At 34.3% G+C, this 27,681-nt stretch overlaps 1 protein-coding gene across 2 annotated transcripts in view; it reads right to left on the reverse strand.

The window, feature by feature from the left end:
* LOC114339188 (AP-3 complex subunit delta) overlaps positions 1–27,681 on the reverse strand; it is a 164,356-nt gene that overhangs the window by 86,321 nt on the left and 50,354 nt on the right. For both annotated transcript variants that reach the window (XM_050647191.1, XM_028289815.2), the window contains 5 exons: positions 27,556–27,629; positions 24,385–24,533; positions 21,251–21,396; positions 9,364–9,565; positions 4,340–4,511 (listed from right to left, as the gene is read on the reverse strand). In XM_050647191.1, coding sequence (XP_050503148.1) covers positions 4,340–4,511; positions 9,364–9,565; positions 21,251–21,396; positions 24,385–24,533; positions 27,556–27,629 — 743 coding nt within the window. The remainder of the gene's footprint in view (positions 1–4,339; positions 4,512–9,363; positions 9,566–21,250; positions 21,397–24,384; positions 24,534–27,555; positions 27,630–27,681) is intronic.

Below are 27,681 nucleotides of genomic sequence, written 5' to 3' on the forward strand. Positions count from 1 at the left end.
GAAATAATCTACAAAAGAGAAGGCGAACAGTTGTTTAACGTTTCTCACTACGCTCAAGCGTGCTGGCGCGAAGTCGCGGCAAAGCGAGTCGAAGGTAGGGATATTCAACACCCTGTATCTCTGGTAATTTTACTCCGATTATTTTGAAATTTTCAGAGTGTATTCTTGAAAGTATGCACTTTTATTTGAAATAATAAAAAAAATTAAATATTTCAAACCATACCCCCCCTTAATAAGGCAACTGTTTAGGTATCGTTGGTGAAATCGGGTATATATTTCATAGAAATTTAAGACCGAATTGTGGTAGTACCTATTATCTTAAAAAATACTATACTTAGCAGAAAAAGCAGAGGAAGCCAAATATCAACTTTATAGGAATTAAAAAGGCTTGATATTGGACAAATTCTGGCTTTTCAACTTTTGTTTACAGATTGATAACAATATGACAGTCGTGACGTCATACTTTGGTTGTCGGCCTTAAAATCCCTTCGTATTTTTCTATATTTAAACTGTATTATATCAGATATTTTCTACTATATAAAGTATCTATAGCAAATTTGTAATAATGTATTGATACAAAAATTAATAGTAAAATTTAAAATAATCTCTTTTTTTTTTAAATCACACATAACGCATATAGACGGAGAGGCAGCGCTGAAAAATCTCTTTGAATTTACTAAAGCTAGATTTTTCACAGTTGATTACTGTGAGTGTGTAGAGAAACATACTGCGGTCGGTCAAGCGAAACGTAGAACAGTGGTTACTGAGAGGGTATCAAAGTTGCTTTTCTACGAAGGTAATTAAATCCATTTACTAAGGCTGAAAATCAGTACACACATTCTAAATTAAATATAAATAAAAGTTATTATAGTCGGTCAGCTGTATGACGGGACAGAGCCGGTCGGTCGGCCCCAATAGTCGATTGAGGAAATGAAGCATCTGGGCTTGCAATTTTTTCGTCCAGCATGGATTTATTTGAAATTTTCAAAGAAGGTAGGGAATAGTCCAAGGATCACTTTCTATATCATGCCGCTATCATATGCTAAAACCTTGGGGCTGGTTGACACCCCAACTCGGGGGTGGGAATTTTTTATTACATTTTAACAATGTAATTCGGTGGAAAAAGTGATTCTAAGAAAATAATGTTTTTTAAATTTTCTTCGTAAAACTAATATTTTTCGAGTTTTTCGAGTTATTCGCGCTTGAAAATAACAGTTTTTCGACGAAAAAATCGACTTTTTTAGAGGGTTTTTTGAGAATACCTCGAAAAATATGCATTTAATCAAAAAAAACTGTAGATATCAAAATTGTATCTTTTAGTAACACAAACCAAATTCTTTTCCATAATATCTTTAAGACCAATACAAACCGAGATACGGCATGTTAAAGGTTAGCTTTTTTCGTCAAATGCATAATTTGAAATATTCAAAGCCAAATAATGGTAAAAATTTGCATTTTTCGAGGAAAACTTAAATAATCTTTTTCCAGGTATACAATCAGAGCTTTCAGAAAAAAAAATGCCACAAGAAAATAACTTCAGAACAACATGTAGCTTTTTTAATGACTAAAATTACCCTGTGCATAGATTTTCATCATAGTGAATAGTTAGCCAGATATAGCTGTTTAAAACCTCTTTACCAGCAAACACCCCCTTATTCGAGCCCTTTAAACCCGCCCAAATTAAAAACTAAGGGATCTTACGGAATTTAATTTACACAGTCTTATCAAAATCATTTTTGGAGAAACTTTTTATCGCCAAAAATATATAGAATATTTTTCGAGGTATTCTCAAAAAACCCTCTAAAAAAGTCGACTTTTTCGTCGAAAAACTGATATTTTCAAGCGCGAATAACTCCAAAAATATTAGTTTTACGAAGAAAATGTAAAAAACATTTTTGTCTTAGAATCACTTTTTCCATCGAATTACATGGTTAAAATGTAATAAAAAATTCCCACCCCCGAGATGGGGTGGCAACCACCCCAAGGTTTTAGCGTATGATAGCGGCATGATATAGAAAATGATCCTTGAAAAAACTATTTCCTACCTTCTGTGAAAATTTCAAGTAAATCCACGCTGGACGAAAAAATTGCGAGCCAAAATGCTTCATTTCCTCAATCGACTATTGGGGCCGACCGAGCGGCTCTGTCCCGTCATACAGCTGACCGACTATAATAACTTTTAGGTCAGCCTTATACAGCCTTAGTAAATGGATTTAATTACCTTCGTAGGAAAGCAACTTTCATACCCTCTCAGTAACCCCTGTTCTACGTTCCGCTTGACCGACCGCAGTATGTTTCTCTAAACACTCACAGTAATCAACTGTGAAAAATCTAGCTTTAGTAAATTCAAAGAGATTTTTCAGCGCTGCCTCTTGGTCTAATACATATAAGATGGCCCCCGCACCGCCAGAGTGTACCACGTCACCTATAATCACAGTTAACGCTCCCAACGGTTAGAAACCACCATCAAATATTCCTACATATTTTAAGATATATCGAGAACTAACATATCTGCTTATTAAACTTTGATTTCTACAACTTTCATCTCGAAAATATTGTTAAAACTACTACATTAAATTGAGAGAGATTAAATCATATAAGGTTTGCGGATGATGTTGTATTAATTGCCAGATAACTTACAGGATACAGTTTCTATGATACCTTCGCTTAAGTCTGTAAGAGCAGGATTAAAAATAAACTTTGAGAAAAATAAAACTTATGGCAAATCTCGTAATGCGTGGAAATATAATTATTGACAATAATACCATACAACAGACACTTATAAATATCTGGGACACGAGATCAAAATAAGCAGAGACAATCAAACACTTGAAATACAGAGGCGAATAGGCTTTACATGGGCATCATTTGACAAACTAAGCCATATCCTAAAAAGTCCAATTCCCATGTGTCTCAAGCGAAAGGTTTGAAACCAATGTGTTTTGCCTTATATAGATATTTATCTATAATTATACACTCACCGGCACAAAAAACGGGCACCCCAAAAAATGGGTCATTTTTAATGACTTGTATTTCCTAAACCTGATATCAGATTTAAGTAATTTTTTTAACATGTTATAGCTTTATTCTTTATCAATATCGCTGTAATAATATTGTTGCTAGACAGGTACATTGTCACTGTATACAGGGTGTACGAATCAAACTGTTTTTTCTCAAACTTTATAACACCCTGTGGAATGTTCTAGCTTTTATAAAATAATTGATGGATTCGACCGTTACTTGATGGAAGTTCATTTTATCTAATAATAAAACACTGAAAACGTTTGTTTTCTATACTTCCACAGAATTTATTATAACTAAGTGACTACAGCTGTTTCGGCAGAGTGCCTTTTATAAAATACTGAAATTAAAACCCAACTATAGCCTCAGGTTTTCTTAACATTTTGTTTTTTGATTAATTCGCTTATGTTCGATAATAAAAAGTTAAACACTTTAACAACTACCGTTGTTTTTCGTCAAAACAGTGTGTTTTTAAATAAGTACGGCAAACTTTAAGAGGTAATTCTGCATGATAAAATAATGACAGTTTGTTTTATAAACGTATGCCCGCAAATGCTTCGTTTCCGATATAGGGGGTGTTGAAATTGTTCTCACAACCTGACGATTTATTTATTGCTCTAAAACGGTTTGTGATATGCAAATGAACTTTGGTAGATTTTAAGAGGTAGTTATTGCGCATTTTTTGGAATACATGTAAGAATTTTATATTCACCATTTGCGTGCATACGGGATATATCTAAAATGTTTATACCCACAGTTTGTAAGAACAATTTCAACACCCCCTATCTCTGAAACGAAGAATTTGCGGGCATACGTTTATAAAGCCAACTGCCATTATTTTATCATGCAGAATTACCCCTTAAAGTTTGCCGTACTTATTTAAAAACACCCTGTATTGACGAAAAACAGGGGTAGTTGTTAAAGTGCCTAACTTTTTTATTATCCAACATAAGCGAATGAATAAAAAAACAGAATGTTAAGAAAACCTGGGGCTATAGTTGGGTTTTAATTTCAGTATTTTATAAAAGCTGGAACATTCCACAGGGTGTTACAAAGTTTGAGAAAAAAACATAGTTTGATTCGTACACTCTGTATACAATGACAATGTACCTGTCTAGCAACAATATTATTACAGCGATATTGAACATATTAAAAAAATTACTTAAATCGGATATCAGGTTTAGGAAATACAAGTCATTAAAAATGGCCCATTTTTTAGGGTTCCCGTTCTTTGTGCCGGTGAGTGTATCTTACTTGACAATCTGACTATTATTAAGCAACAAATAATTTTGGCTTGATTGATCAAAATTTAACCCACCTGACAAATTCTCCACATAACCACGCTGCAGCGTACAGAACTTCTTGCATAATAGTAAACTGTGATGTTGAGGTATAAACGTCTAAAATCTGCGCCATTTCTGCAACTGTAAAAGCTCGTATGGCTTGAACCCTTATACATACATCCATAAGTTGGGCTCCTATGACATGACCTAAAAAATTAACAAGCAGTATAGGTTAAGACTAGAAAATCTTTTATTGATATACATACTAACCAAGGTAAATAACTAAAAAGTCTGCCTTATAACAGGAATTTACTAAATAGTAGCCGATGTAGATAATTTGGTATTAGCAACAAGTAACGAAAAGTTAAGAACTAAGTCTGAAGACTCATACACAGGAAGTAAAAATTAGACGATTAAACGAATAAAGAAAAGCCGAACCATGTGCTAATCTCAAAAAGCAAATATAATTGATTTATACAAATAAAAATGAATGTTTGTCTGTATGCACCTTTCGTACACTATACATTTCTTAAGCGAAGTTGTTGTGCATGAACCCCGGAAGGTTTCTGAGTTGGTAGGAGCAACCTAAGTGAAAATGGGGGTTGCCCCCCCACCCGATATTTTTTTTATTTTTTTGGACCAACTGTTTTTTCTCAATTTTACATGATGTAGAACCAAAAGATACATACAATCCTAAATTTTCACTTTTCCATCACCAACCGTTATTTTTTAATAGCAATCTAAATATTTACCTCTTCTATATAAATAAAAATGAATGTTTGTCTATATGTTCTTTATAGAATCGTAAACTATACATTTGATCATGTGATGATCTTAAAGTTATCGCTAATCGACGAAATTATTGAATTAAATGAAGTGTGTGATATGTGATATTGTAAGATTTGTGAAAAATCAAGAACTGTCGTGGCTGGGACATCTCTAGAGACAAGAAGATACAAAAACAATAACGAAAATATTACAATAGAAACCGATAGGCAGACGGAAAAAAGGAAGGCTCAGTACGTAATGGTTGTTTGACGTAGAAAACGACCTAAAAACTATGAATGTAAGACAGTGGATGAGAAGGATATAAAGGGGGTCTAAATGAAAGGACGTAGCCTGACAGGCAAAGATCCATCCAGGGTTATGATGTCAATAGAAGAAGAATAATTAAAAATAGATCCACCACTTAATTTTCCCCCTTTTATCATCTACCCCTATTTTTTAATAGCCATATTAATAATTTAATAATTTTTAATCGTGTTCGATAACCGACCAATTATAATCACTAGACAAGTTACCCCCGCCAGGCGTCTACCGGTGTCACTTTTTACTCAGTAAATAGCAATATATTTGTTTATGTATGTATCGAGCGTAGTAGTAACGTTTATAATAGCAAGTTTTTTGGGAGTTTGCGGAATAAACTTGGAGTGTCCATGTTTCGGACATAGAAAATTAATCGCGAGCTGAAAAACCGACATTTTTTTTATATTTACGCACCGCAAAAAAGATTGCTTATCAGAATGAATTAAACTAATACCTACTTTTATATTACATAATATTTTTTAGTACTTTTTGTTTTTCTGTTAATTTTTATTTATTGAACTTTGACAAATTATTTATTTATTTATTTCTAAGGCGGTACGAAGTTCGCTGGGTCAGCTAGTATTTTATAAAAATTAAACAGTATACATTCTACAAAATAGAAATATTTAAATACTTAGGAGAATAAATGACGATAAGACATACGCTGGACCTAGGCATGGCAGGTTGTCATGTCAGTGTTCCAAGAGAATTATCCGGAGATAGTAAGGAATTCCAACAGGAAAGTACCCTGGTAGAATGACAACCTTGCAAATCAAAGGACAGAAATCAAACGAAAATTTCAAACCGTTGAAAAATCAGGCGCGTGGAGCGATTATCGCAAAGCTCTGACCTAATATACTGTTAAATAATTTTTATGGGGAGAATTTAAAAAAATAATTTGTGTCAAAGACCACGAGACCGTAAATTTTCATGACCCTGTATATGGTCAAATTTTGTAAACAAAATAATTTAGCCGTAAGTTTTCGCGGAAGAAAAAAGTTTTAGCGGTAAAGTTTCTACGAAACTTTGTGTTTCCTAAATGGTTTCCTAGAAAGAAACGATGGTAAACAATTTTGTTTAGTTTAGAATAGAGGGTTTTTTTAGAGTGTAAGTAAAATTAATTTTAATATCTCCTGGAAATTGACAAAAAAGAAATTTTGTATACAATACTATTTGTTCTCAAGAAAAAAAAGTAGGGATATGATGTGTGGAGAATGCTTGTGCTTGGCTGGCTAGGAGACCGATGGAAGGAGAATGGAGTGGTGAGTTTCAAATTTATGAAAGAAAGAGGAATTCATTGTGTAATTACCATCGAAAGCCATCAGTCGAGTTTGAAAGTACAATTTTTGTGTAAAGTGTGTTAATTTGGTGGCCGTGGAAGCAAATTCGTGTGAGACGAAATCGTGATCAAGTCGAGAAGTACAAACTCCTTGTGTTCGAATAGATTCCAGTTTCTGTCTAGAACGAGTAGCCGTATTATATAAATTTTACATGAGATACCGAGCTGAGAAAAAAAACTTGGAATTCTAAAAATTGATATTATTTTTATCGAGTCAGAGATTTTAATTTGAGGAGAGAATTCGAACGAGTGCCGTTTTTTGAAACAGTTTAAAGGAGAAGGACAGTTTGCAGAATCCGAGGAGCACGTTGTGGGATAACTAGGAACAACACAATCCAGCAGAAGAAATAAGGACGTTAGAAAAGGTCAGTCAGATTATTTGTGAAAAGAGAGAGTTGCTTTGCATTACATACCATATTTGTTTTTGTCAACTTAATAGTCCTACAGCATAAATTATTCATTAATAAATTCATAGAAGATATAAGTAATATATTTAAAAAGTGGAAATTAAATTTTATTTTTTTAAATAATAATAAGAACAGTTTACCGATTCGATTGAATGAATTTTGGTTCACAAAAGGAGATAATAGAATTAAAGTTTTTTTATTAGATAAGAGAGTTTACAACAGAATAAAGTTTAGCATAAATTTGAAATTTTTTTATATTCATGGTATAGTATATAAATACATAAATAGTAGTTATAAAATTTATGATGTTGAGTATATTTATTTTCCCTGTTTTGTCCTGGATAAAGCAAGCAACGAGAAATACTAGAAGCCACAAAATAAAGGTAATACATCCAATCAAGTAACCCTGAGTATATTTTTAAAGTTATACTTCGTTAGGCGCGATTGTGAGTAAAATTTCATAATACTGCGCGCATGCGCACACAGACAGTATGGCGTTTAGTTACTAAATCTTTCTAGTTATGTATAAATATATCAGTGCAAGAAAAGGTGTGAAAAGAATATATTACTGTTTTTAGTAAATATATTTATAATTTTTGTGTCTTTGGATTTGTCTTCCTCAGGACTAAGATGAGTATTATTAAAACATTTTATTATATGTTTATTCACCTTGTCTGTTTGTTACCGTGAATTGTCATTAGGTACGTCCGAACCGATACAGACACAGTCCTCGTAGCGTATTTGGTATAGCATTCGGCCAGAGATCGACAGGTCTTGAGTTCGAATCCAGTGCAATCCTATACTTTTTTTGAAAGTAGTAAGCACAAAATTAGTTTGGTGTTTAAAAAAAATTAAATCAAACTGTTTAAAGTATATTTATTTTTAAGAACTCATATAATACAAGTATAACTTCTTACGTGCGTGCAAAGTACACACACATTTTTTTTATTAAAAAAATTTATTAAATTTTGGTTTTGTTTCATGAGTAGCAATTAAAATAATTAATTAATTAATCTAATTAATAAGATGCTTGTCAATCTCATAACAAGGAGAAAATACAGAGCAGAATAATACATAGTAAGAAACTGAAGAGACACAAATGAAAGTCCTCGAGAAAGCACTACGAGTAGATAGAACAGACTCCAAAAATGTCAATGCTCTATACTCTATAAGGTTCTTTCAAAGAACCCTCAGATAAGTATTTACTCACTCCCAAAGGAGTCAGACGAATACACTCAGAATGGTGCATAGACCCGAAAGAACTTTTCAGAGTGCACTTTCAGTCTACAACAAAACTGATACCACCATACACATGGCTTCTAGTTGAGCCATAATAAAACACCGGGTCCGAACGGGATTTATCCAATATTTCTACACAAGGGAAATGACCTGTAAAAAAATTATGTATCATACCACAGACTACCTTAGGACTTTGATACATACCACATACCAAAAGCATGGAAGCTCACAAGGGTGGCTTTTATATCAAAATCTGAAAACCCGCGAAGAAATAAGCTGTCCCTGAGGCTGATAAGTTTTATGTCATGTGCACTGAAGACTCTAGAAAAACTGCTCCATAGAATATGTTAGAGATGGTATATTGGCAACACCATTACATCAGGGGCAGTATGCATATCGAGCCAGTGACGGATCTATATACATTTGTCTTGAAGGGGAAATTTACCTTACGGTGGAACACCAACCAAAAGATATAAAACCAAACTATATAAAAGACATAAATAATAACTTATATGCATTAAGTTCTCTTAACTTTCCTAACTGGCGTGTTCATTTGGTTGAATTTGTCTGTCTGTGGTTTAAGTTTATTGAAATATAATGCAAGGAAAAATAGAAGGAAAACGGAATCCAGGCAGTAGAAGAATGTCATGGTTGCGGAATTTGAGTGAGTGGTTTGGCTGCACCACTAATAAACTTTTTAGGTAAGATGTAAACAAAGTCAGGGTAGCCTTGATGATTTCCAATCTCCGATAGGAGTGGCACAAGAAGAAGAAGGTTTAAGTTTCATGTCAGCTAATGCATTTTTATGTTTCAACAATTTTTTATTTAATTTTGGAGCTTGTTAGGGGGGAAATTTCCTCATTTCCCTCCCCGTTGATCCGCCACTGTATCGAGCGGAACTCGATAGGCATACTGCCCTTACACAAAACACCAAAAAAGTATCTAATAAAAGAAAGAAGTAAAATTCTTCATAAAAGTTAATATTTACCTTGTTTTGATCCGAATTCCATTTGGGCTAATTCCACTAAAACAGTGACGTACCATTCAAAATTAGTAATAAATTGATAATTATTTTGAGAACAAATTAGAATAATTTTACTAAGCAGTTCGTCTCGATAAACGGTTCCTTCGGCTTTGTCCATGTGAACCATTAGTTTTTTAACAATTTCCATTAGATTCTTCTTCGAAACCTTAAAAAGATAATTTAGTTAATAATAATAAAAAATAATTGGATTATACACATTTTTACACTCCATTTACAGTGTATTTTAAATATGCGATGCAGTGTACAAGGATAGCCCCATACTAACTAAATGACAATTTTCTGACGACGTTGCCGCTCTTCACGGCAACGGTCGTGAAAGGTAGTATTAGTCAGATATTTGTAGAGAATTATCGCTGTTAACTGCTGTGGAATAGTAAAGGAGGATTTATTTATGATAATTCACAGAATGGCAAACCCGCTTGCAATATACAACCATACTGATTCTAACGTTTGAAACGGAGTGTAGATCAATACACTTTGTAAAATTTCTCTCTCATAAACCATCCCTTAAATATCTGACGTGACCGGAAGTAGGGATAGGCAAGGAATGCGAGATTATTAACATAATCAAAGAGCGCAAACTAGAATATCTTGGCCATGTTATGAGGAATGAACAGAGATATGGCTTGTTGCAACTCATTCTTCAAGGCAAGGTATTTGGAAAGAGAGGACCAGGGAGAAGAAGAATATCTTGGCTTCAAAACCTGAGAAAGTGGTTTAATACATCGACAACCGGACTATTCAGAATAGCAGCAAGCAAAGTTAGGATAGCCATGCTGGTCGCCAACATCCGGAACGGATAGGCACCTTAAGAAGAAGAAGACCGGAAGTAGAACTGGAAGTCGATATTTAAACCCTTCGTGTAACTTTGCATCGATTGATATACGATTTCACTATTTTTGTGTCATTTTTGCAAAATTTCCGATCATAAACTTTTATCTGGAAATGACATCAAAACCGGAACTAATAATTCTAGTTCGACTTTTCAATACGGGCCAATAGATATATTACATGTGATATTTTTGCGACTATAATGCATCTCTTCCGGTTACAACTTCTTAACCGAAAATTATATAAAAACCGGATGTACATATTTCTTCTCGTCTTCCGAATATGAGTCGAATAATATATTATCATAATATGTACTATCTCGGCAGCAGTAGGAAGACTCAGTGATGTGTTGATAAACAAAAAGATACCAATAAATCTAAAGAAAAGGGTATTCAACAGTTGTATTCTACTAGTTATGACCTATGGAATGGAGACCATGACACTTACAAAGGTATCAGCCAATAGATTGAGAACGACACAGAGGGCGATCTGACGAGCTATGTTAGGGGTATCTCTGAGGGAACATATACAAAATGAGGACGTGCCAAGCGGGACTAGAGATTTATCATGTCGGAAAAAACGGGAAAAATTGGGGAAAAAACAGGTTTTTTCCAGACCATTGGAAAAATTGGAAAAAATGGGAACATTTAACTATTTTTTTCATTGAGACTTGAAACGTGAAAAAATATCAATTTTAAACTTTTGTAAAGATAATAATAATAATAATAATAATAGCCTGTGGGAGTTTTTTGTCAGTTCTTCTAATAGGCGCGGCCCCCTACGAATGGGGGATGCTTTCTGGGTATTCGTAGCGCCAATACCCAGAGAGTAGCAGGGATACTTGCCGTGGAACAAAAACTGACACCTGGCAGTAGGTATAAAATGCACACTATTAATATGGAGAATTCTGATTTATGTTTAGGATCGCTGCCTGGGGATCGCCAGGGCACGTCTGGAGCCGGCGCTGGACGTGACAGCATGCGGGACGTCGGTGGCAAGGTGTTGAGGAGGCGGGCCCCTGTCACACAACCAGCTACAGCCCAACAACAACAACAACCACAAGCGAGCCAAACAACAGCAAGAGCTCCACTCGCTGAAGGTGTTGCGCTGGAACATCAGCCGGCGCTCACTCAAGCGGGACGACCGAGGCAGCGCATGAAATGGACTGTGGCCATTAACGAAAGCATTTTGCGCTTCTATTATAAGGTGACAAACCTCGGTCAAGAAACGATCGGCTACAGACAACAGCTGTATGCCGAATTTTGCAGGGAGTACCCAGATATTCAAGTATCGGAGCAAAGTGTATCAGATCAATACCGGGTAATCATAAGAAACAACCTTATCCCAGAGGCTAGACGCAATACGATCAAAAGCGAAGTCGAACGGGAGATTAACAACCAAGGGCTAGTTTTAGATAAAGTCCCTAATGAAATCCTTGATGAGCAGATTCCTGAAATTCCCATACCAGAGACTCAACCTGACAATACACAGCAGGAAAACAACGAGTTGCGCGATAGTCTAGCAAACGAAATGGCTCGTGCCGTACAAGAGTTTAATGGAACAAATCCACTTAGCAGACCACCACTACCACGAATAAACTCTTGTAAGAAACTAGGTGCGCTGTTACAAATTGTGAACACTGAAGTCCTACCCAACTACGTCGTAGAAGCCCACACATTGGAGTATCTGCATATGCTAATCTACTGTGCAGCAACAGCAATTGCTAATGTAATGGGCGTTAAGATCAAAACACGACGAGGTACTAATAACGGAAGGACTGGTAACAGAATTGCACCCTGGGAAAAAAGACTTCTCGGAAAAATTGAATTACTGCGTAGGGATATTGGTCAAATCACAGAATATATAAGAGGTGTAACAAGTAGAAAAGTCATTAAGAGAGCTGAAGAAATAATGCGGAGCACTGCAAGACACTCGAGATACGATCCAGAAAATAACACAGCCCAAAAGTGTCTGGATAAATTAAAACAAAAACTCTCCGTCTATTCAGGACGATTAAGAAGGTATAAAGTTAGTAACAACCGAAAATGTGACAACGCACTTTTTGAGAACTCTGAGAAGGCGTTCTACCGAAAACTCAATTCCACCGGAGAAAGCGTCGACAAGTCTTACCCAAGCCAAGAAGAGATTCATGAGTTTTGGGGAAATCAACTTTCCACACCAGCTGCTCTTAACAACAATGCTGGCTGGATAGAAGATACGACGCACAACTGTCACCACTACGTCACAGCTAACTACGAACCATTCACTATTGAAGAGGTCTCAAATATCATCAAAGAGCTTCATAACTGGAAATCTCCTGGACCAGATGGAGTTCAGAACTTCTGGCTTAAGAAGTTTTGGAGTATTCATGAGTGCTTATCAACATTAATTAATCATGTTATCTCTAACCCGCAGGAAATACCATCATTTCTAACTCAGGGAACCACTTATTTAATACCGAAGGATCAAAATAACACCCAAGATCCAGCCAAGTACCGCCCAATTACTTGTCTTCCAACTTTGTATAAATTGGTCACATCCTGTATAACCCGGCGTATCTACCAACACTGTGCTTTAAACAATATCATAGAGCCTCAATAGAAAGGATGCGCTAAGGGTTCTATGGGTTGCAAAGAACAACTTATCATCGACTCAGTCATTTCTAACCAGGCATTCACTAAAAAAAGGAACCTCTTTACTGCTTTTATTGACTACAAAAAAGCCTTTGATTCAGTGCCGCATGAATGGCTTATAAATATATTAAGAATATACAAAGTCGATGATAACATAGTGACTTTTTTAAGGCATATAATGACAAGTTGGAAAACTAAAATTCACCTCCAAATACCTGGTGAAAACAATATCGAAACGGAAAATATCGCAATCAACCGGGGCCTGTTTCAAGGAGATTCGCTGAGTCCATTGTGGTTCTGTTTAGCTATGAACCCCCTATCACAGCTATTAAACTCCACTGACTCGGGTTTTAGCATTAAAAACAACAATACTGTAGTAGCGAAGCTTAATCATCTGTTGTATATGGATGATTTGAAATTAATGGCTTCTACTCGAGAGTCTATTCTATTAATATGCACTTTGGACTAGACAAGTGCCGCGTTTTAAATATAGTCAGAGGAAAGATACAGCCAGGTGGATTCGATATGCACAATAGCCAGAACATCGAGGCCATGGGTGAAAATGATATATACAAATATCTTGGAGTAAAGCAGGCGCGGAAAATTGACCATAAGCAAATGAAAACTGAAATAACTACTGAGTTTATACGAAGGATAAAACAGCTGCTTCGTTCACAGCTTAACAGTAAAAATTTGTTTAAGGCACTAAACACCTACGCTTGTTCCGAGCTTAGCTATTCATTTGGTATTGTTAAGTGGACAAAAACAGATATAGAAAATCTTCAGCGAAAAATACGAACACACCTCACCAAGGCACAGAAACACCACCCTAAAAGTGCAGTAGAAAGAACAACATTACCACGGAATCTAGGAGGAAGAGGACTTATGGACATAGGTGAGCAATTAGATAAACAAATTGCTAATCTAAGAACTTATTTTCAGATGCAGGCTGAGACATCTACTCTACACCACGCTATCTGCGCAGTAGATGACACAACACCGATCAAACTGAGGGAACCAGATATGCGCATAAACCACCTTACTAAGGACGAAAAAGTGCGCGCCTGGATGGGTAAACCTCTGCACGGGCGACATCCCAATGAGGTCAGCCAAGATTATGTCGACAATACAGCGTCGAACTACTGGTTGACATCAGGAAAGATGTTCCCTGAAACGGAGGGTTGATTACTGGCCATTCAGGATCAGGTTATACCAACCAGAAATTACCTGAAATATATCATAAAAGACCCTCAGGTTCAAAACGACAGATGCCGATATGGATGTCAAGCCCAAGAAACCATCCAACATCTTACAGGGGGCTGCCAGGCATTTGCTGCAACTGAATACAAGGAACGGCATGACGCAGTGGGAAAAATTCTTCATCAAGAGATAGCTATCAAGCTGGGACTCCTCCAAACGGACCATCTCCCGTATTATCAATACGTCCCTGAGAGTATGCTTGAGGATGGCAACTACAAGCTATACTGGGACCGCACTGTGCTCACAGACCAAACAGTGGCACATAATAGACCAAATCTCGTACTAGTTAATAAATTAACAAGACAAACAACACTAATTGATGTGGCGATACCTAACAACAATAACCTACGTAGTAAATTTACTGAAAAGATCGCCAAGTACAGAGATCTGGAAATTCAAATACGAAGACAATGGAGAATGCAAAGTACCCAGACGATACCTATTATTATGTCTACTACTGGAGTCATTCCGAAGAACCTAATCGAAAGCATAAAAAGGCTGGGTCTAAATGAACATATTTACAAGACCATGCAGAAAGTTGTACTACTTGCAACGGCCAGATGTGTACGAAAATTTCTGGGAGATACACCTGCATACCAAGTCACCTAGGGCTCGATAACACGGAAAGAGTCCCACCAGAGCTCAATCCTTTTGATACCGTAGGTATCTGGGATGAGTCAATTTTCCCCTTAGAGGGAGTGTGAGCCGTATGGCTAAATCTGTCTAAGATATAACTACAAACATGTATATAGGGTCAAAAATTATAATTATTACCTATCTAATAATTCAAAGTATCAAAACCGAAACTTCAAACGTAGAAAGCACATTATTTAACCAAAGCGCCGAGTGGTATATTTTCATCTGAATCTGAATCTTCAGTCTGATTCAGACTCGAACCCCGCCTCATCATCCTGGACGGATAAAACAACATGATTTTTGACAGTCTCTTCTAAAATTGGATCTGGTCTAGCATCGTAAATGAGTATCTGTTTTTCGTTTATAACCAAATTTAAATGAATAGCAACAACTTCTGAATTTTATCCTGTGATAATATATTTCGCTTGCTTGCATGTACGTTGCCGTATAAAGACCAGTTTCTTGAATAGGTGGAAAATCCATTTAAAATTCGGGAGGCAATTGGCATAAGTGGCTGCGATGTAACAACGCTTGCCACCATATAACGGGATGAGTACTATTCGCACTATCCCATAAAGAATTTCGACCAAAAGAATCCAGTTTTTGTTCTAAATTGGGACCGATTTGTCACCACGGCTTAGAACAAAATTCGTACAGTTATTCAACATATTTTAGCAAGCTGTCGATAAGAGAACTAGTCTGATGAACTTGTTGGGGAATATTTCATATTGTGTCTGTTATACAGGGTGTTTCAAAAAAAAGGTAACCCCGTCTCTAGGGTAGGTGAAAAACTGAAAAATAATTGGGGTTTGCTTAGTAAAAAATTTTTGTAACGCCATCCGTTTTCAAGATACAGGGCGTTGAAGAAAAAAAAAATTTACGCATTTTTGAAAATTGAAAAATTGAAACAAGGTTTCAAAACTCTAATTATTGTTGATTTATCGTCATAACAGACAATAAACGTCAGATTTCCATGGCACACTTGGAGAAAATAGAGGTATACCTATTAGAACTTTATCATTAATACCAGCATCAATTATTACTTCATAATTTTCAAATCAAAATATTCCGAAAACGGTACACAGTATCGAGTTTTACCAAGAGTACCTTTTTCGTGTAACATTGAATGATGTTTAAGTTTACTTGAAATTTTGATTAATAATTATACTCTTAAAAAAGTTATAATGACTATTACTTAGTACGATCCGTTTAACTAGCGGCTTCTATGAGAATCCGTGACCCGTCAAAATAGCCCGGTCAAAACAGCCCCGTCAAAAAAGCCCCGTCAAAATAGCCCGAACACAAAATAGCCTCGACAAAATAGCCCGCAAACAAAATAGCCCCGACAAAATAGATCGCACACAAAATAGCCCCGGTCAAAACAGCCCCTGCTAAAATAGCCCCGGCTAAAACAGCCTCTTATAAACAATTACATAATTATTTATACAAAGTGTCCAAAAACTTTTTTTAATTTAAATTATTTGACAAAAAGGAAGAATGTATTTAATTTATTTAATTTAAAATGCATTTTACTGTTGCCCGAAAACAGAAAAAAATGTTTATATCATAAATTAACATTGATTTTCGCTTAACTTAAATGTTCAAACTTCCAAGAGGCAGGAAAGACAGGACTCGAGTTCTCTGAAAAGACAATTTTTATTTAATGTGGTTAAGATAAACATCTGAATACAGGATAATTACCATTTCCGAAAAAAAAAGTATTTTTAAGAAATTATTTCATGATGAATTCTGAAGGGAGTTTTTTTTGGGGCTATTTTGTCGGGGCTATTTTGTCAGGGCTATTTTGTCGGGGCTATTTTGTCGGCGGGCTATTATTCCGTGGCTATTTTGTCGGCAGGCTATTTTGTCGGAGCTATTTTGTGTGCGGGATATTATGTCGGGGCTATTTTGTCGGAGCTTTTTTGACGGGGCTATTTTGACGGGGTACCATGAGAATCAGATATAAAAACAAATTCATGGGATGTATCAGCTTCCAAAACATATTCGTATAAAATTTCATTACAATGTTGCCAGTAGTTTCGGCAAAATCGAAAAAATGCGTAAATTTTTTTTTCTTCAACGCCCTGTATCTTGAAAACGGATGGCGTTACAAAAATTTTTTACTAAGCAAACCCCAATTATTTTTCAGTTTTTTACCTACCCTAGAGACGGTGTTACCTTTTTTTGAAACACCCTGTATACTTAAAGACAAAAGGCACTTCTGATAATATAGATCTATCCGATTCTACTAATTTGTTTAGTATATTGTAACAAATTTCAATTTTTCCGTATTTTCCCTTTTTTCCTTTTTTTTCCGGAAAACCACAGGTTTTTTTCCTGCACCCAATTTTTCCGGAAATTTTAAATCTCTAAGCAGGACCAAGGTGGAAGATGTAATTGTAAGAATTGCGCAAATGAAATGGAACTGAGCATGGCACGTGACAATACAAAACATCGAAAGGTGGACGAGAAACATTGTAAATTGGGAGAAATTGGCACCCAATAGCACAAAACAGAGAAGAATGGAGAAATCATCGGGAGACCTTTGTCCATGAGTGGATGCAAACAGGCTAGAGAAAAAGACTATTTCTGCGACTTTAAAACAGTACTTCCGGTTGCAACCCTGGAACCGAAAGGCCGAGGTCAAATAGCGGTATGCACAGCGCAATATAAAAGAGATCAGATTGTTTAATGAAAGTTCTGTGATGTTTTGGGTTGGAATTTCCTTGAAAACAAGAACGAATTGATGTCTTTACGTGGGCGCTTTTTAAATAGCGAAAGATACATTACAGAAATTGTGTTTCTTTGAACACGTTGTTCATTTCGCAGTTTATATAGAAAATCATTTCATCTTAATGTATGATAACGCCTCACGTGTCATTTAAGTTAGGTGAATATTCAGAAATTGAATTGGAGCTCTAACAGTACCGACATGAATCCTATTGAACACTTTAGGATATACTTGTCGGTAGACAATTAAGATTTCGTCAATCCCTTCCTTCTATCTTGAAAGATAAAAACTATGGTTATTGATATCTGAAACTCCATAGACCAAAATCAACTAGCCCGCTTAATATCAAGCATGTCTAGGGGACGTGAAGCTATTGTTAGAGTAGAGGGGAAACACGTGATATTAATTTTCAGTATGTGTCTTCTGTTCTTAAAGTTTGTAACGTTACAAACGTCACATCTTTGGTATTTTATTTTTAAATAATTATTTTACTTTATTTTCTTTAATATTTCATTAATAATTATTTTGTATTCGTTTTAACTTGCTTTTTCGTGAAAAACTTGTTTGGCGCCCTCTTTTATTATCCTCTATTTCCTATCTATATTTTCATCTAAAATCTAAATCATCATACGGAACGTACTTCATATACTCTTACTCTGTAGATATCTGTTTTTTAATACGGAACATGCCTGCTACCTCCTACGTCCTACTGTCATGATAGTGACACTTCAGTTTCGTCTCTCAATTCTCAAAATGGTGGTGGTAAACTCATAAAAGCCAAGGGAGCAAGGCAGCGACCAACACCACCAGTAAACTAGAGCTGCACTGACCTGAGGCCGTCCATCTAGCCCAGGTCAAGAGAAGTCAACAGCTGTACCATTCGACATCAAGAAGATCTACCATCAAATACCACAAGCCATACGTAAGTATAATCCAGAATTGTTAGTTTTTGGCAAGAATTTGAATATATTTGTTAATCCATTTAATAAGTCATATTTTTATTATACCTTTTTGAACAATAAACATGATTACTTAAAAATACTGTTTTGTTTGCTTTCACGCTAAATTTTCAGAGTTCATATTCACGATTAGGACACACTCTGAGTGACTGAGCTAGGCTGGGGTGAACGATAGCTATCTTAGTTGGTTAAAATATTATTTTCAATTAGCTGGGGTAGTCTGTCGCCTATTTCGTTTCAAGTTTTGGTAACTGTTGTAATTTTTTATTGTTAATGTAATATTGAAACAGTTAATATTTCATAGTAAATACGGCATGCGGCAAAATAAACAGTACTGAAATGCGTATGCCTCAAATTTGTATGTGTCATGCGCCAAAACGTACTGACTGGTTTCCGAACGTCGTTATAACTTTTGTGAATGCCGTGTTACTGTTAGATGCTTCAGGATTGTTCTCAGTTTTGCAGAAAAAATCTTTATCGGAGTACTATTTTTGGCAATACGGAAAAGGTCGCGAAAACGGCCCAAGCTTAAAATTAACAATGGTTTAAGCAGGACGGGGCAACCTGTCACATGGCCAGGAAGTATCTTCGAATACTGATCGATCATTTTGGGAGATCACCACTCACCAGTCCTAACGCCACCTGATGCGTACATACAGGGTGATTGATTAGTGGGGTAAAGCTCAATAGATCCGCTATAGTAATAGATAGCAATGAAAGTTAATAACAAAAATTTTAGCCACCTTTAGGTTTCACATTACAAAATTAGTTAGAATGTTACAGGGTGTTCGATAACACAGTGGCAGACCAACCTTATGTTTTTTTTTAAATCGAACACCCTATATTTTATTTTAAATTCGAAATCGTCTTAACTTCTCCATCACAAAAATATAAATGTTTGTTATGTTATACAGTGTATTTACAAAGTTATAACCAATTTTATATGAAAATCGTAACAAGTGTAAATCCCTTTATAAATAAAAATAAGCAAAACAGCAATGGTTTATTAATGCCATATTCTTTTACGTATTGTCAAAATTTTCAAGAATGATTAATATTGCTAATTTTTTTTTATCAAATACAGGGTGAATAAAAACGTAAGTACATTATTTTCTCAGTAATTTTAAATAGAATACCCTGTATTTTATATCAGTATTGAAACGTACCATTACCGTACTTTATTTTTTAGATAACATTTCCTATGTCTAAATTTAATAGTTTTCGAGATATTTTCATTTTTGAAATGGACCAGTAGCGTGGCCAACCAGATCACCAGAATTTAATAAACTGGACTGATTTTTTTGGGGTTACGTGAATAATGAAGTTTATAAAATACCTCCTACAACAAGGCATGAGATGAAAAATAGAATACAAAGTGTATTTCGATTTGTTAATTTACAAATGCTTCGCAGAGTAAGTAGCTCATTCAATGATCGTTTTTAGGCGTGCATAAATGTGTTAGGAGGTAATTTTGAACACCTTATGTAATTATATATTAAAAATATTTTATTAAAAGTAGCTTCTAATTTTTTCAAACATGTTTTTTTTTTGCCAAATGTATTACTGATAAATTATTTTTCGTTCTTTATTTGTTACATTGTTACATTTACATACATAAGTAGTGTTTAATTGTCTTCACAAAATGTTGTATTTTGTGTTTGTGTGTGTTTTTTTGTAAAATGTTTTACTAATTTTCTTTCTTTATTTGTTACATTTACATAAAAAAGTAGTTTTTAATTGTTTCAAAAATGTTGCATGTTGTGGTTGTTTTTTTTTTGTAAAATGTATTACTAATAAATTATTTTTATTTCTTTATTTGTTACATTGACTACCGGATTGATAATCAGTAATCGTCAATTGTCAATTCAGTCATGGCTTACTTAAAATTTAGATAAATTTAGACACCTAAAATAATTTGCTCTGAAAAATGAAAATATCTCGAAAACTAATAAATTTGGACATAGGGAATGTTATATACAAATTAAAGTACGGTAATGTTACTTTTCAATAATGATATAAAATACAGGGCGTTCCATTTAACATTACTGAGAAAATAATGTACTTGCGTTTTGACTCACCCTGTATTTGATATAAAGAAAATTAGCAATATCAATAATTCTTGAAAATTTTGACAATAAATAAAAAAATATGGCATTAATAAACCATTGCTGTTGTGCTTATTTTTATTTATACAGGAAGTTGAACTTGTTATGATTTTCATACAAAATTGGTTGTAGCTTTGTAAATACCCTGTATAACATAACAAACCTTTGTATTTTTGTGATGGAGAAGTTAACAGGATTTCGAATATAAAATAAAATATAGGGTGTTTTATTAAAAAAAAAACATAAGTTAGGTCTGCCACTGTGTTATAACACCCTGTAACATTTTAACTAATTTTGTAATGTGAAGCTCAAAGGTGGCTAAAATTTTTGTTATTAACTTTAATTGCTATCTATTACTATAGCGGATCTATTGAGCTTTACCCCACTAATCAATCACCCTGTATAGGGAATGCTTCAGATGGCAGATCGATCCACTGTCTGACATTCGGGAATTGCGGACTAGAATTAAAGACTTTTTCGTTCCAGAGGGTATTCTTAACATCTGTTTTATCGGGAACGTCGTCGTGAATAATGCTTGCAAGGCTATATCATGTATACTAATTATATAAATATCACAAAAATATCAATATTCATTTCAGTAAGTTTTTGTTTTATACTACTGTTTATTTTGCCGCATACTGTATTTTAAATCCTTAATTTTAAAAATTAAATTACCATTCCATATAGTAAATCTAAGGCCCTCAGTCGTATCGATTCATCCTTATCTTCGAGACACTGTAGAATTAAATCCTTGTGAGACTGTACACTTTTAGGATGAGTCTTTAATATCTTCGACATGGCAAGTAATCCTAAATATTTCACTAAAATAAAAAAGATTAGGTTAGGTTAGTATGTTAGGTATGTAGTAAATACAAATTACTCATACCAAATGTTCATATTCATACAATTCTCGAAGTTATGTCTTAATATTCGAATAACACGCTAAAGATGGCTTACAAGAAAGGGTAATTGTAAGTTTTTAATGAAGCTAACTTGGTACACTTCCACACTTAAAAACTTTTCTCAGAAAATGATTACAAAGTTTGATCGTGCATATCTGTATGATTTTTTCAATCCTTAAGATTGAGGTCAACAATGACGTATAATAAGTAGACTCTCCAACTGGCGTAAAAGGTGGGAGCAACATAATTTACGAAGTTGATACGAACTTGACACGATCGAAGATCGTTTTGTTTGTATGTTTGTATATGCGTCATTGGTCGTGTTTTTGTTGTGTTTTGTCATTGCTTACGTGAAAATCAAATTTTATTTTAAATTTTTTGGACTTATTTACTTAATATATTAGTAAAATACCTTTTAATGGTCTCATTTGTGGTCGCAAAAGTTTATAAACTCTTTTCACGTAAGTTATTCTTGAAATGTATATTGTTAGGCTATATCAATGTAAACATAATAGGTTTGTTCTAGCATCAGTTTCAAACGGTTTGAAACCATCAGCGAATAGCGGACCAGCGCGAGTAGAGGGGATAGCACTGGTGACTGTATTATGTTCTCTCACTGACCAACTGTTTGCTGACGGTTTCTGACTAGTTTGACTGTTTGCTAGAACAAACCTATTAGTAAACAACAGTCGATAGATCTTGCGGACACCCGATTATGCATATAAGCTATGCATATGGTATAGCGGGGTTCTCTGTCTAGTGTCGTGTTTATATGTCAGTGGAGATCAACTACAACCTCAAAAATCGGATTAGTTTTACAAGTCTTATTTAATTTAATTTTGTACCTAATATTAATGAGAGTATGGTTAAAAATGCAAAAATTAATTTTATCTAAAAAAATGTGTTTATTAGATGAAATGTGGCCCGCACCAATATCCTCATAACATTTGTGACCCTTATGGTAACAATGAGTTGTAAAGACCTATCTCTTAGCTTACGGCTCATATCTATGATTTTAAATTTCTACGTTAAACTATAATAGTCCGATCAAAGAACAATCTGACCACAAAAAAAAACATAAAGGAAGGATGAAAATTTGGGAATAGGTAGTTGAAATTGCCTATTATTATATACGAAAAAGTTTACAATTCTACATCCTCTTCATTTTACAAAAATTGGGAAATACCCCTTTCTCGGGAGGTGAAATAATATACATTCAAAATAAGTCCGAAATTGGATAAAATGTCTAATTCTGAGCAACTTTTGTTCTATAGAGTTTTTTCACTAAGCCAATACTGTTCGAGTTATTTGCGAGAGAATATGTTCATTAAAAAAACATGTTTTTGGACGATTTTTCGCAAATAACTCAAAAAGTAAGTATTTTATCGAAAAAAAAATGTTCTTACCAAAAATATAGCTTATACAAAAGTGAAAAAAAAAAATGAATTGTGTATTGTATGTATGAAGTCTGTAGACCTAGTCGAAGCAGAGTTATAGCTAATGACAAGTAGTTTCTTATTCGTCAAATTCCAAATCGAATATTTCAACGTGAAATAACCAAAAAAAAAAGAAGCACTTCTCGGGAAAAACTCATTACAAATTTGTTGTTTTCTAAAAAAACTTCCAACATTATAAATAAGTGGGTTACGCTCAAAATATTGTTGGTCCCTTTTATTTTTTGCTAAAAAGAATCGCCAAAATCCCCCCTAATTAGCATCCCAAATACAATTAATCGTTACCGCTTCACAAGTTACTTTGCTTATGTATTCTTTATATGATCTGCAAGTTTCATCGGTTCAAAGTGCTTATTTTTGAAAAGGCTGTAGTTAAAATAGCCTGAACGAGTCACTAATCACGAGAGTACATATTTTGTATACGAGCAAATTTTGAACAATAGCATAATCAATTTTATTACAAAATTATTTTGAAAAAAAAGGACTTTAAAACCAAATGTTTTCAAAAATAAACACTTTGAAACAATGAAACTTATAAATCATATAAACAATACATAAGTAAAGTAACTTGTGAAGTGGTAACGATTAATTTTATTTGGCATGCTAATTAGGGGCTGATTTTTGCGATTCTTTTTACCAAAAAATAAATGGGCCCAACAATATTTTGAGCGTAACTCACTTACTTTTAATGTTACAAGTTTTTTTAAACAACAAAAATAAACCTTTTTTTAAACACTTTACAGAAGTTGTAATGAGTTTTCCCCGAAAAGTGCTCCGTTTTTTTGGTTATTTCACGTTGAAATTCGATTTGGAATTTGACGAATAAGAACCTACTTTTCATTAGCTACAACTCTGCTTTTACTGGGTCTACAGACTTCATACATACAGATACACTGTTTTTTCACTTTTTTATAAGCTATATTTTTGCTAAGAATATTTTTTCGACAAAATACTTATTTTTCAGTTATTTTCGAAAAACCGTCCAATATGTTTTTTTTGTTAAAAATGAACATATTCACTCGCAAATAGCTCAAAAAGTGTTACTTAAAACTTTACTAAAAAAGTTTACTTTTTAAAAAAGTTATTACTTTAGTGAAAAAACTCTATAGAACAAAAGTTGCTTAGAATTAGTCATTTTATCCAATTCCGGACTTATTTTGAATGTATATTTTTTCAGTCCCGAGAAGGGGGTATTTCCCAATTTTTGTAAAATGGAGGGGATGTAGAAGTGTACATTTTTTCTTATAATATAATAAGAGATATGTAATTTCAACTAAGTATCCACAAATTTTCATTCTTCCTTTTTTTTGAGATTTTCGTAAAGTTTTGTGTTCTTTGATGGGGCTATAAGTAAATATTCACACGAATAACATAACTTAACGGTTCCATATGGCAAAAATATGTTAATTTAACTGAAAAATAGTTTGTTTTGTATAGAATCGCTTATACTCACAGTTTTGATCTGAATCTTCTATTAGAATCCTCAGTTTTTGGACGCAAAGTTGTATGCTGGCTGCGTGGTTCGGCATACCAGATGAAATACTAATCAGGACAGCTATGACAGTGTTTATGCATTCGTAAAGCAGACTCATTGCAGACGTACTAAAATCAAGAAAGAATTAGAATAGTAAATAGTTATCAATAATAATTTTAACAAAAAAGTGTGAACAAAAAAATAAAATACTACAAAAAAATAAAAAACTTGTACATACAAATATATTTTTAAAATTTGAATAAGGAGAAAAATGGAATATTTCTTAAGGAAAATGGATAAATGGGTAATAGAGAGGAGTGAATCAGAGAGGAATTTTTTGAACACCTGCAGACGACAATAAACTACACTCTAGCAAACGAGAATATTATGATCATTTTGGGCGACTTCAATGCTCGAATTGGTAACGATATTATCTCAGGAATAAAATAATGATTCAAGAGGGATGCTAGAAATGAGAAAGGAGATCTAAAATGAAATAAAACTAGTCGAGCTGGGAAATTGAGCGATAGTAACCCCTTTAATTACATTATATTGATTGTTTCCCAGCTTTACACGTATCAGAGGAGTATGTCAAATAAAACTGTCACTGTGACAGTGGTATTTGCCAAACTCGTCCGATACGTCTAAAGGTGGGAAACAATCCATATAATGTACATTTATGGGTTAATATCGCTAAATTTCCCAGCTCGACTAGTTTTAATTCTTTCTATCTCAAAACTTAATACGTTTTCCATCTTTTATGCTATTTTGCCGGTTATTAGCGCGCTCATCACTGTATACTAACCAATAGAAACCCAAGATCTTATGACGTATGGGCATTAATCGCTGCGGAAATAGGAACTGATCACAAATTAGAGTAGGGAAAATATGAATGATCAAGTCGATATTCAGCAATATCCCTCAACCAGAATACATCACAAAAATACTGGTTGAAGACTTACAAGACGGCTTAACAACGTATTTATACAAAACTAACAGAAAACTTGACCAGTGCATCTTGCTGTTCTGACGTATGGCTCAGAAACATGGACATTAACAAAGGCCAACATAAACAAAATAGAAAAAACTCACGAGAAAAATGGAAAGATCAAATATGCAAAAAGGAAAGGAAATATACAAAACGAGAAAAATAGATATTTATCTAGAAAAACACAAATTATGAACTGAAGTATTATTGTAACCTAATTATTGAACGAATACACAGAATTAATAGTAAAAGTAATTAAGTTTTTTTTTATTTTATTCATTATAATTTTAATATGTAATATATAAATTCGTGCGACTGGATGACTGCTTACGCAAAAGGCCATTGAAAAAAAGAAGTTTATGTGAAATTTGGAGGTTACCTCTGTTTTTATTGGCTATGAGTTTCGTCGGTAGCGCTCTCTCGCGGTTTGAAACTTATACTTTTCTCATAAAATTGTTCAAATTCAATGTACAAAACTGCCACTAACAGCGCTGGCGAAAACTGTCAAATCCCCTCTACTCATCGGCTCACGGCGAATAACAGGGTTAAAGTGGAGATTTGCGGGCCACAATGCGAGACGGGAAAATAAAAGATGGAATGCTGAAATACAAAACTGGAGGCAGTGGACAGGAAGAACAGGAAGAGGAAGACCTCACATGTGATGGAAGGACGATATTGTAAAAGCTGCAGGAACTCATTTGAAAAGCGCAGCCAAGGAAGACAGTTATGGAAAGATTTAGGGAAGTTCTATGTCCAAAGTTGGATACTCTTCAATTAATTTTCGGGTCATATAGTTTAAATCGTCAATAACTTAAACCACTATTACTTGATCGTCTGCAAATACCATAGTCGACCATAGTGTTGTTGATATGGTGTAGATTAGTATCTCTATATGGTAGTGTCCTATATTTTTGTTTCCATCTTTTTAAAAACCTTCGAGGTATATTTTAAGTAAAGTGGCGGACAGGCAACATCCTTGCCTCAATCCCTTTGATATCACAAATCCTGATGTTATTTGTGTCTGTTTTTATTTTTGTCAAGGGTTGATTGTATTTGACGGCTTTTAATAATTCTGTATTAACATTATGAATTTCTTGATTCCGTGCCATCTTTTTTTCTAATATCAGGGTTAAAGAGAGAATGAGGTTAATAGTAGATCTTAGACCAGTACAGAATCCTTCATGTTCTTCTGCATCAGACCCTAAATATGAAAATATACGGTTTCGTTTTGATTTAAATCTTTTATGACATTCATTTTACCCTAAATATGCTTTCTCGATTCGATTCTTCAAAACCATCCCATATATTCTACTCAAGATCCGGTTACAGCTATTCCTTGGTAATTTTCACAATTATTTTTATCTCCCCTTTTATGTATGTATCTGGTATGTTTTCCATTTCATAGAATTTCGCTTTTGTTTATGCGTTCCTAAAATAGTTGCCGAAGATGTTCGTATAATTTGTTCTTCATCTGTTCACGCATTTTTTAATTTGAATGTTCATAATCACTTTTAAAATTCTAGAATTAGTGTAATGCTTTAACGAGAATTTAAAACAACGTGAGCACAAAACAGGTACAAAGCAAGTGGAAAAGAATAACAACAGTGAACTTACAATATCTTGTGAATAAAAAGCCATTTTGAAAGTGAGAACGAAGGTAATAAATATACAGAACTTGTACTCAAATGGTCAAGTACTCGTCCAGAAAAAAGTCTAACATGTACATACATACCGCAAGAATTATAAAACAATGGAATTAATATCTGTGACGGCCTATCGCAATCAGTTAATATACTAAACGAACGGCCAAACTACGTAAGTATGTAAAAACAAATTCAACGAGAATTCCTTCATACGCATTCTAGATAAGTCACTTTATATCACTTTATAAACAACTAACTCCTCTTAATCATGTGCCAAAACCAAACAATACATACTTGTGTCATTGATGCACTATAATAGTGAAACTGACCGGCACATTTTATAATACGACCATGAACGGGGTAGCTGTATCGGATGAAAAGTATGGTAAATATTTCGCGACAAGGAAAAGAAGATCGTGAGGTGACTTCGATCCTCGGCCTTTCTATCTAAACTCACAAACAACTATTATACAAAATGTTACTTTCTTCTACTAACAAAAAACTAAAGTAAATACATACCTGTGTATAAGATTTGTAAGAGGTTCGATTAATTTTTTACCTAGCCTAGGTTCTAAGGGAGTAAGGGCACCAAACTAAAAATATAACGAAAAATAAAAGTTACTAAGCGTTTCTAGCAATAACTGA

The sequence above is a fragment of the Diabrotica virgifera genome, chromosome 3 (genome assembly GCF_917563875.1).
Source record: "Diabrotica virgifera virgifera chromosome 3, PGI_DIABVI_V3a".
Classification (NCBI taxonomy): domain Eukaryota; kingdom Metazoa; phylum Arthropoda; class Insecta; order Coleoptera; family Chrysomelidae; genus Diabrotica; species Diabrotica virgifera.